The following is a 12,113-nucleotide window of genomic DNA, read 5'->3' as shown; positions in this document are numbered from 1 at the left end:
AGCCACGATCATTCAGTGGGTTGAGACCCACAATTTCTGTCTGTCGGCGATCTACATTCCAGAAGTGGACATCTGGGAGGCGGACTACTTTAGCAGGCAGACTTTTCTCTCGGGGGAGTGGGAGTGTTTTTCCAGCCTGATTCTCAATAGGGGTCAGTTAGAATTGGATCTCATGGCTTCTTGACAGAATGCCAAGCTTCCGAGGTACGGGTCAAGGTCAAGGAACCCTCAGGCTGTACTAATTGACGCTCTGGTGGTACCTTGGATTTTCAGTCTATTATTTCCTCTGTTTGCTTCTCTTCCTCGAGTTATGGCTCGAATTAAGAAGGAGAGGGCGTCGGTGGTTTTCTTTACACCGGCGTGGCCTCACAGGATTTAGTATACAGTCCTGGTGGACTTGTCACCTCTTCCACCTTGGAGACTTCAGTTAAGGAAGGACCTTCTATTTCAAGGACCCTTCTTTCACCCAAGTCTAGTTTCTCTGAAGCTGACTACTTGTAGATGAACATTTTATTTTATCCAAGATTTTCGAAATCAGTCACTGAGATCATGATTCAGGTTCGTAATCCTGTGACTAGGAATGTTTTCCATAAGATATGGAGTAAATATTTATACTGGTGTGCATCCAAGGGCTACTCTTCAAGTAGAGTTCAGATTCTTAGATTTAGGTCCTTTCTCCAAGAAAGTTTGGAAGAAGGGATTATCGGCAAGTTACCCTAAAGGGTCAAATAGCTGCCTTTTCTATTGTGTTCCTTAAACGTCTGGTGGATCACAGACGTACAATTGTTTGGTCAGGTCTTGGTCAGGATCAGGCCTGTATTCGAACCAGTTACTCCTTCTTGGAGTCTTATTTAGTTCTTAAAGTTCTTCAAGGGGCTCCGTTTGAACCGCTGCTTTCCTTAGATATTAAGTTGTTATCTTGGAAAGTTTTATCTCTTGTTGCTATTTCATCTGCTTGTAGAGTTTTCAGAGCTCTTAGCATTACAGTATGAGTCTCCTTACCTTATTTTTTTTATTGGTTAAGGTGGGTTTATGTACTAAATTAGGGGTTCTCTTTAAAGTAGTTTCCGACCGGAACATTCATCAGGAGATTGTTGTTCCTTCCTTGTGTCCTAATCCTTCTTTTCAGGAGGAACGGCTTCTACACAAGCTGGACGTGGGACGTGCACTATGATTCTTTTTACAGGCGATTAAGGATTTTCGTCAGCCTTCTGTTTAACGTAAGGGACAGAAAGATACGGCTACTTCTTTTACTTTGTGGCTGAAGAGTATCATTTGCTTTGCCTATGAAACTGCTGGACAGCAGCCTCCCGAGAGAGTAACTGCTCTTTCTGCGAGGGTTGTTCCCTCTTCCTGGGCATTCAAAATGAAGCCTTTATGGAACAGATTTGCAAACCTGCAACCTGGTCTTCTATTCACACTTTTTCAAACTTCTATAAATTTGACTCTTTTGCCTCGGCTGAGGCCACTTTTGGGAGAAAGGTTTTTCAAGCAGTGGTGCCTTCAGTTTAGGTTTCCTGTCTTGTCCCTCCCTTATCATCCGTGTACTCTAGCTTGGGTATTGATTCCCAACAGTAATTAATGATGATCCGTGGATTCATTGTGTCATTAGAAAGAAAACAAAATTTATGCTTACCTGATAAATGTATTTTTCTTGACACAATGAGTCCACGGCCCGCCCTGTTATTTAGACAGGTTGTTAGTATGTTATAATCTTCAGACACCTCTGCACCTTGTTTCTTCCTTTCTCTCCTTTACTTTGGTCGAATAACTGAGGTGGGAGGGAAGGGAGGAGATATTTAACAGCTCTGCTGTGGTGCTCTTTGCCGCCTCCTGCTGGGCAGGAGTGATATTCCCAACAGTAATTAATGATGATCCGTGGACTCATCGTGTCAAGAAAGAAATACATTTATCAGGTAAGCATAAATTTTGTTATATACTCTTTTTCTCTCTCTCTCTTTCTCTCTCTTGTAATCTGGCCCAAAATATATATTTTATAGTTTGTTGTTCAGAGGATGTCTTCCATTTCTTTTTCAATCTGTTTAGTTAAACGACTAAAAATATATATTTTTAAATCTATAATCTCGTTTAGCTAACTATTTGTATCCACAGAACCTGACAGAAGACGTGGGTCAAGACGAACACCAAACAGGTAATACAAACTCTAGTTTCATGGAGGGTTGACTTAAAGGGACAGTATACTTCAGTGTTTCCCATCCGCGGTCCTCAGGTACCCTCAACAGTCCTGGTTTTTATTATAGCTGAACTAGAGCACAGGTGAAATAATCAGCTAATAATCATGAATTAGCTGATTTTGTGTTTTGAAGTCACAACCTAATAAAATGGGTTGAGCTTGAAGGTATAATCAGATCTCATTACTTTATCACATTCTGTAAATATACATGCTTCTTTATCTTATATCTGTCCATAAATCAATCACCAATACTTGGAGAGAATAATGGAAAATTAACATTGTATTACCTTATCTCTTCTATAACCCACTGGGAGTGTAATTACTTCTACTGGCTGTGTTAAAACAGCTTGGCCTCGAGGCCAAAAACTTTCAGAATGGGTGGGGATACCACAGGCTAAATAAACTAATTCAAATACCAATATAAGGGTAATGGAAATACATGTAAACAATTTAATACACTCCAGCAGGTAAAGTGGATCATTGGGAACAAATTAAAGGGGAGAAAATATTTCAGTAAATTGTCCCTTTAACTTTTTAGCAATATATCTAATACATTTTCATCATATAGGGAACTCATTTTTAAATTCTTCTTTATTTTAATTAAGGGGGGGTGGAGAATTCTTTAGTTGCCAGACCCCTCTAAAAATGCCAAATACATAACCTTGTTTTTAAAAAGAAACCCCCTCTTTCAAATGAGTGATTACATGTCCTTATAAGTCATTTCTATTAGTAGCTCTTGAAGAACACACCAACGTGTCTTGTGGTGCAAATTATTATTTTTTGGGAGGAAATATGTTTCCTATGGGGACACGTGAGCATTCATATACTAGTTGGATTAGGTGCGGAGATTGTTTCTGTTGTGTATATTGACCCCCTCACCTGTAACTCCCTAGTGAGTGTTTTGTTAAAGGGATACTAAACCCAATTTTTTTCTTTCATGATTCAGATAGAGCATGCAATTTTAATTAACTTTCTAATTTACTACTATTATCACATTTTCTTCATTCTCTTGGTATCTTTACTTGAAATGCAAAAATGTAAGTTTAGATGCCGGCCCATTTTTGGTGAACAACCTGGGTTGTTCTTGCTGATTGGTGGATAAATTCACCCACCAATAAACAAGTGCTGTCCACAGTTCTGAACTAAAAAAATAGCTTAGATGACTTCTTTTTCAAATAAAGATAGCAAGCGAACGAAGAAAAATTGATAATAGGAGTAAATTAGAAAATTTAGGTTCAGTGTCCCTTTAAGCAACTTTCTAATTTACTCCTATTATCAATTTGCTTCATTCTCTTGCTATCTTTATTTAAAAAGCAGGAATGTAAAGCTTAGGAGCCGGCCCATTTTTGGTTCAGCACCCTGGATAGTGCTTGTTTATTGGTGGCTACATTTAGCCACCAATAAGCAAGCGTAACCCAGGTTCTAAACCAAAAATGGGCCGGCTCATAAGCTTTACATTCCTGCTTTTTAAATAAAGATACCAAGAGAACAAAGAAAAATTGATAATAGGAGTAAATTAGAAAGTTGATTGAAATTGCATGCTCTATCTGAATCAAGAAAGAAAATTATTTGGGTTTAGTATCCCTTTAATAGTGATCACCTGCATTATAGAGAAACAAACCTCCATTCATTTGAAAGAGCAATCTTTTAGATTGCTCTTAAAGGGACACTGAACCCAATTTTTTTATTTTGTGATTCAGAGCATGCAATTTTAAGCAACTTTATAATTTACTCCTATTAGCAAATGTTCTTCATTCGCTTGGTATCTTTTATTTGAAAAGCAAGAATGTAAGTTTAGATGCCGGCCAATTTTTGGTGAACAACCTGGGTTGTTCTTGCTGATTGGTGGATAAATTCATCCACCAATAAACAAGTGCTGTCTAGGGTTCTGGATTTACTTTTTTAAATAAAGATAGCAAGAGAACAAAGAAAAATTGATAATAGGAGTAAATTAGAAAGTTGCTTAAAATTGCATGCTCTATCTGAATCACGAAAAAAAAAAAAATTGGGTTCAGTGTCCCTTTAAATGCTATAGTTAGAGCACTGAATGTCTTTGCAGATTTTCTCATTATGAGAGATATCATCATGTGCCACAGATCCCTTGCAACTTGTATAATGTTGAGGGGACTTTGGTCCCTTCCCATTCTGCCCTTGTGGTAATGTGCAGGGAAAAATGCAAAGGATGTATGGGCCTTGTCCTCACAGAAGAGGTAAAGTGAAAGATTCCCTCCAGCCTTGTCAGCACTGAAGTGGATCTCAATGTTTAATTTTATTTCTTTTAAAACTCTGTTTTAGTGTGTGTATGTTATATGGGAAAATTAAATGGGCAATAATCATTGACATGAGAGTGATTTGTCAATTTTTTTTTAAAAAAATTTCTCTTGTAAGGTGTATCCAGTCCACGGGTTCATCCATTACTTGTGGGATATTCTCCTTCCCAACAGGAAGTTGCAAGAGGACACCCACAGCAGAGTTGTCTATATAGCTCCTCCCCTAACCCCCACCCCCAGTCATTCTCTTGCAACTCTCGACAAGATAGGAAGTATCAAGAGATATGTGGTGACTTAGTGTAGTTTTACCTTCAATCAAGAGTTTGTTATTTTTAAACGGTACCGGCGTTGTACTGTTTTACTCTCAGGCAGAAATTAGAAGAAGAGTTCTGCCTGGAGGTTGATGATCTTAGCGGTTTGTAACTAAGGTCCATTGCTGTTCTCACACATAACTGAAGAGTATGGGAAAACTTCAGTTGGGGGAACGGTCTGCAGATTACCTGCATTGAGGTATGTTCAGTATTTTTATTTCTAGAGAGATGAATAAAAGTTCTAGAAAATGCTGACGATTGGGATCATGCTTACAAAACAGGGTAATACTCATGTTAATACTCATATTACTTGGTGACAAAACGTTTTTATGTTTCATAAATAGGATGTTTTTTCTCTGAGGGAGATAAGTCTTTTCTTGGGGCCTAGTTTTCCACATGGCTAGTTAGATACTCCTAGGAGTATTTTCTTAAGGCCCCTCTGACATCCAGTACATGGTGGGAGGGGCCTATTTTCGCGCTCTAGATGCGCAGTTTCCTTCAGACTGAGACATCCAGCTTCCCTAGAGGAGTCCTCTGGCATCTGAGGACCATTATAGAGGGTTTATTTCTTCCCTAAATCGTATTTGAGGGTAGGTAGGAGCCTCAGCAGAGCTGTGGCAAGGGGCTTAACTGTCTTTTACCGGTGGTTGACTTTTTTTAAATCCGGTTTGGGGGCTAAGGGGTTAATCATCCATTTGCAAGTGGGTGCAATGTTGCTTTAGTCCCTTACACACACTGTAAAAATTTCGAAAACGTTACTATATTTTTACACTGTTTTGCAGTTTAAGTGCTAGTTTTTTTGCTGTTTCACATTTATTAAAGTGTTTTCCAAGCTTGCTTGTCTCATTACTAGGCTGTTAAACATGTCTGACATAGAGGAAACTCCTTTTTCAATATGTGTGGAAGCCATTGTGGAACCCCCTCTTTGAATGTGTACCAAATGTACTGAAATTTCTATAAACTATAAAGACCATATTATGGCGCTTAAAGATTTATCTCCAGAGGATTCTCTGACTGAAAAAAGGGAGATTATGCCATCTAGCTCTCCCTATGTGTCAGAACCTATAACTCCCGCTCAAGTGACGCCAAGTACATCTAGCGCGTCTAATTCTTTTACCTTACAGGACATGGCGGCAGTTATGAATGCTACCCTCTCAGAGATATTGTCCAAACTGCCAGGGTTACAAGGAAAGCGAGACAGCTCTGGGGCTAGAACAAATACAGAGCTTTCTGACGCTTTAATACCTGTGTCCGATATACCCTCACAATACTCAGAAGCCGAGGCAGGAGAGCTTCTATCTGTGGGTGACATTTCAGATTCAGGGAAGGCGTTGCTTCAGTCTGATTCTGAAATGACAGCGTTTAAATTTAAGCTCGAACACCTACGCTTATTGCTTAGGGAGGTTTTAGCGACTCTGGATGACTGTGAACCCATTGTAGTTCCAGAGAAATTGTGTAAGATGGACAAATACTTTGCAGTGCCTGTTTACACTGATGTTTTTCCAGTCCCTAAGAGGTTTTCGGAAATTATTACTAAGGAATGGGATAGACCAGGTGTGCCGTTCTCTCCCCCTCCTGCTTTCAAAAAGATGTTTCCCATAGATGCCGCCATACGGGACTCGTGGCAGATGGTCCCTAAGGTGGAGGGAGCAGTCTCTACCCTAGCTAAGCGTACAGCTATCCCCGTCGAGGACAGTTGTGCTTTCCTAGATCCGATGGATAAAAAAATTGGAGGGTCTCCTTAAGAAACTTTTTATACATCAAGGTTTTATTCGCCAGCCTCTTGCATGCATTGCCCCAGTTACTGCTGCAGCGGCTTTTTGATTCGAGTCTCTGGAGGAGGCTCTACAGGTGGAGACCCCGTTAGAGGATATTTTAGACAGGATTAAAGCTCTTAAGTTAGCTAATTCCTTTATCTCTGACGCCGTTTTTCATTTAACCAAGCTAACGGCTAAGAATTCAGGTTTTGCCATTCTGGCGCGTAGGGCGCTATGGCTTAAGTCCTGGTCAGCAGACGTTACTTCAAAGTCTAAGCTTCTTAACATCCCCTTCAAGGGACAGACCCTATTCGGGCCTGGTCTGAAGGAGATCATTTCTGATATTACTGGAGGAAAAGGTCACGCCCTTCCTCAGGATAGGTCCAATAAGTTAAGGACCAAACAGAATAATTTTCGTTCCTTTCGAAACTTCAAGAGCTTCAGCTTCCTCTAATGCAAAACAAGAGGGAAATTTCGCCCAGTCCAAACCAGTCTGGAGACCTAACCAGGCTTGGAACAAGGGGAAGCAGGCCAAAAACCTGCTGCTACCTCTAAGACAGCATGAAGGAGTAGCCCCCGATCCGGGACCGGATCTAGTAGGGGGCAGACTTTCTCTCTGCGCTCAGGCTTGGGCAAGAGATGTCCAGGATCCCTGGGCACTAGAGATTGTTTCCCAGGGATATCTTCTGGAATTCAAAGGTTCATCTCCAAAGGGGAGATTTCACCTCTCACAACTATCTGCAAACCAGATAAAGAGAGAGGCATTCTTACGTTGCGTTCTAGACCTTCTGGTTATGGGAGTGATCCACCCAGTTCCAAGGGAGGAACAGGGGCAGGGTTTCTATTCAAACCTGTTTATAGTTCCCAAAAAAGAGGGAACGTTCAGACCAATCTTGGATCTCAAGATCCTAAACAAATTTCTCAGGGTCCCATCTTTCAAGATGGAGACAATCCGAACCATCCTCCCTATGATCCAGGAGGGTCAATATATGACTACCGTGGACTTAAAGGATGCTTATCTCCACATTTCAATTCACAGAGATCATCATCAGTTCCTCAGGTTCGCCTTCCTAGACAGGCATTACCAGTTTGTGGCTCTTCCCTTTGGATTAGCCACGGCGCCAAGAATCTTTACGAAGGTTCTAGGGTCTCTACTGGCGGTTCTAAGGCCGCGGGGCATAGCGGTGGCTCCTTACCTAGACAACATCCTGATCCAGGCGTCGACTTTTCAAATAGCCAAGTCCCATACGGACATTGTTCTGGCCTTTCTGAGGTCTCACGGGTGGAAGGTGAACAGAGAAAAAGAGTTCACTCTCCCCTCTCACAAGAGTTTCCTTCCTAGGAACTCTGATAGATTCAGTAGAAATGAAATTTTTTCTGACAGAGGTCAGGATATCAAAGCTTCTAACTTCTTGCCGTGCTCTTCATTCCACTTCTCAGCCGTCAGTGGCTCAGTGTATAGAAATGATCGGCCTGATGGTAGCGGCAATGGACATAGTTCCGTTTGCCCGCCTACATCTCAGACCACTGCAACTTTGCATGCTCAATCAGTGGGATGGGGACTACACAGATTTGTCTCCTCTGTTAAATCTGGATCAAAAGACCAGGGATTCTCTTCTCTGGTGGTTATCTCGGTCCATCTGTCCAGGGGAATGAGTTTCAGCAGGCCAGAGTGGACTATAGTGACGACAGATGCCAGCCTTCTGGGCTGGGGCGCAGTCTGGAATTCCCTGAAGGCTCAGGGTTCGTGGACTCAGGAGGAGGCCCTCCTTCCGATAAACATTCTGGAGCTAAGAGCGATATTCAATGCTCTTCAGGCTTGGCCTCAACTAGCTGCGGTCAGATTCATAAGATTTCAGTCGGACAATATCACGACTGTAGCCTATATCAACCATCAGGGGGGAACAAGGAGTCCCCTGGCAATGATGGAGGTTTCCAAGATAATTCTTTGGGCAGAGGTTCACTCTTGCCATTTCTCAGCTATCCATATCCCAGGAGTAGAGAACTGGGAGGCGGACTTTCTAAGTCGGCAGGCTTTTCATCCGGGGGATTGGGAGCTCCATCCGGAGGTATTTATTTCAACTATGGGGCAAACCAGAACTAAATCTGATGGCGTCTCGTCAGAACGCCAAGCTTCCTTGTTACGGGTCCAGGTCAAGGGATCCCCAGGCAACGCTGATGGATGCTCTAGCAGTGCCCTGGTCCTTCAACCTGGCTTATGTGTTTCCACCATTTCCTCTCCTCCCTCGTCTGATTGCCAAGATCAAGCAGGAGAGTGCTTCAGTGATTTTGATAGCACCTGCGTGGCCACGCAGGACTTGGTATGCAGATCTGGTGGACATGTCATCCTTTCCACCATGGACACTGCGGCTGAGGCAGGACCTTCTACTCCAAGGTCCATTTAAACATCCAAATCTAATTTCTTTGCGTCTGACTGCTTGGAGATTGAACGCTTGATTTTATCAAAACGTGGTTTCTCCGAGTCGGTCATTGATACCTTGATTCAGGCTCGAAAGCCTGTCACCAGGAAAATCTATCATTAGATATGGTGTAAATATCTTCATTGGTGTGAATCCAAGGGTTACTCGTGGAGTAAGGTCAGGATTCCTAGGATATTATCTTTTCTCCAAGAAGGATTGGAAAAGGGATTATCGGCTAGTTCCTTATAGGGACAGATTTCTGCTCTGTCTATTCTTTTGCACAAGCGTCTGGCTGATGTTCCAGACATTCAGGCGTTTTGTCAGGCTTTGGTTAGAATCAGGCCTGTGTTTAAACCTGTTGCTCCACCATGGAGTTTAAATTTAGTTCTTAAAGTTCTTCAAGGGGTTCCGTTTGAACCTTTGCATTCCATAGATATCAAGCTTTTATCTTGGAAAGTTCTGTTCCTAGTAGCTATCTCTTCGGCTTGAAGAGTTTCAGAGTTATCTGCCTTACAGTGTCATTCCCCTTATCTGATCTTCCATGCAGACAAGGTAGTTTTGCGTACCAAACCTGGGTTTCTTCCTAAGGTGGTATCTAATAAGAATATCAATCAGGATATTGTTGTTCCGTCACTGTGTCCTAATCCTCCTTCAAAGAAGGAACGTCTGTTACACAATCTTGACGTTGTTCGTGCTTGTTTTATTTGCAAGCTACTAAGGATTTTCGTCAAACATCTGCATTGTTTGTTGTCTATTCTGGAAAGAGGAGAGGCCAAAAGGCTTCGGCAACTTCTTTCTTTTTGGCTGAGAAGCATAATCCGTTTAGCTTATGAGACTGCTGGCCAGCAGCCTCCTGAAAGAATTACAGCTCATTCTACTAGAGCGGTAGCTTCCACATGGGCTTTTGAACATGAGGCCTCTGTTGAACAGATTTGTAAGGCGGCGACTTGGTCTTCGCTTCATACTTTTTCTAAATTCTACAAATTTGATACTTTTGCTTCCTCTGAGGCTATTTTTGGGAGAAAGGTCTTACAGGCAGTGGTGCCTTCCGTTTAAGTTCCTACCTTGTCCCTCCCTTCATCCGTGTCCTAAAGCTTTGGTATTGGTATCCCACAAGTAATGGATGAACCCGTGGACTGGATACACCTTACAAGAGAAAACAAAATTTATGCTTACCTGATAAATTTCTTTCTCTTGTGGTGTATCCAGTCCACGGCCCGCCCTGTCACTTTAAGACAGGTGTTTTTATTTTTAAAACTACAGTCACCACTGCACCCTATAGTTTCTCCTTTTTCTTACTTGTCTTCGGTCGAATGACTGGAGGTGGGGGTTTTGGGAGGAGCTATATAGACAGCTGTGCTGTGGGTGTCCTCTTGCAACTTCCTGTTGGGAAGGAGAATATCCCACAAGTAATAGATGAACCCGTGGACTGGATACACCACAAGAGAGAGAAATTTATCAGGTAAGCATAAATTTTGTTTTTTTAGTAGCAGATGTTGCTTGTGTAAAATTACAAGTGCAGATTAAGAAAAAGCAATGATTTAACATATAATAAAAAAGCGTAGATTATTTTGTGCATGCAGCATCTTGATATTTAATTGAGGGTGACTGTGAATAATAGGTTAATGGGCACCATAGGGGGAGTCCTGGCAAGGGAAACAATAAGATAATTTATTCAGAGGGGTTGACAGCATAATGCGCACACATTTTTTTCTCATAAATGCCATGGACATCCTGTTATACCTCTCACTACTGAATGAGTTTTGAAGAAATAACATTTCTCTTTTCTATTGCTATTTTTCTGCTATCCATCAACATTTAAAAAAAATATTGGTCATTAAAGTAAGTCTCTGATCATTATAGGGATACAAACTGCTTGTGGGTTTTTAATGAGTATACTCAACTGAATGAGTGGTGGCTGAGGCAATTTTAAATATGCATAGACATTATCCTGAGAATGTATTAAGGGTGATTTGGAGAAGCTGGTTGGAAAATGAAAGACTTAGATGAGGAACTATGTTGTTTTACTGATATTTTATATTATAGGGAACTCTAATTTTTCATTTGCCTTACCTATTTTAACAGTTTTCTTTCATAAGGTGGTGAGAGTCCATGAGCCTTGACATATGGGATTAAGCTCCTCTCCACCAGGCAAAAATTACCCATCATACTAAGAGCTTTAAAGGGACACTGAACCCAACTTTTTTCTTTCATGATTCTGATAGAGCAGGCAATTTTAACCAACTTTCTAATTTACTCCTATTATCAAATTTTCTTCATTCTCTTGGTATCTTTATTTGAAATGCAAGAATGTAAGTTTAGATGCCGGCCCATTTTTGGTGAATAACCTGGGTTATTCTTGCTGATTGGTGGATACATTCATCCACCAATAAAAAATTGCTGTCCAGAGTTCTGAACCAAAAAATAAGCTTAGATGCCTTGTTTTTCAAATAAAGATAGCAAGTGTACGAAGAAAAATTGATAATAGGAGTAAATTAGAAAGTTGCTTAAAATTGCATGCTCTATCTGAATCACAAAAGAAAAAATTTGGGTTCAGTGTCCCTTTAATTCCTCCTACTTACTGATTCACCCCCATTCTTAATTTTTGCCTTCACAGTAGATAGGTGAAATTGTTAGGTGCTTAGACGACTTCATTTAAAGGGGTGCTCAAACTACTGTGAGGCCCATAGGTAGGCTGACCATATTGCCGCTTTAAGAAGGAACACATATGAAAAATACATATGTGAGGGTTCTTATACAAAACCATTTCTTTAAACAGCCCTGAAAACAGCCCTGACATATGTATTTTTCATATGTGTCCCTTTTTAAAGCGGCAATATGGTCAGCCTACCCATAGGCCATGTGAGTACCATAGGCAGTGATGTTAATTCTCCTGAGGGAGTTTTTCACTAGCCTGCCACAGGTGTCGCTGAGACTGGTCCTGCAGCCTCTTCCTGTTTTATGACACTTTAACAACCAGCAACTTTGTACGTCGTGATCATTGAGGGGTTAAAGCTCTTGTTATCATGGCTGGAGAGGAGTTTTAACCCATGTCAAGGCTTGTGGACTCTCACCACCATGGAAGAAATAATGTTTATTAAAAATATGTTAGACAGAGTTAAATATCTGCATTTGTTAGGTAATGTAGATACGCTCTACAA

At 41.2% G+C, this 12,113-nt stretch overlaps 1 protein-coding gene across 1 annotated transcript in view; it reads left to right on the top strand.

The window, feature by feature from the left end:
• The window catches only part of DCUN1D4 (defective in cullin neddylation 1 domain containing 4), a gene marked incomplete in the record, with an annotated part of 616,246 nt that overhangs the window by 120,093 nt on the left and 484,040 nt on the right, over positions 1–12,113 (top strand). The window contains 1 exon segment of the mRNA XM_053703976.1: positions 2,113–2,152. Within this exon segment, the coding sequence (XP_053559951.1) occupies positions 2,113–2,152 (40 nt within the window).

This window comes from Bombina bombina, chromosome 2 (genome assembly GCF_027579735.1).
Source record: "Bombina bombina isolate aBomBom1 chromosome 2, aBomBom1.pri, whole genome shotgun sequence".
In the NCBI taxonomy this organism is placed as follows: domain Eukaryota; kingdom Metazoa; phylum Chordata; class Amphibia; order Anura; family Bombinatoridae; genus Bombina; species Bombina bombina.
Note: the sequence above shows the minus strand (reverse complement) of the source record. Positions and strands in the feature narration are given on the sequence as shown.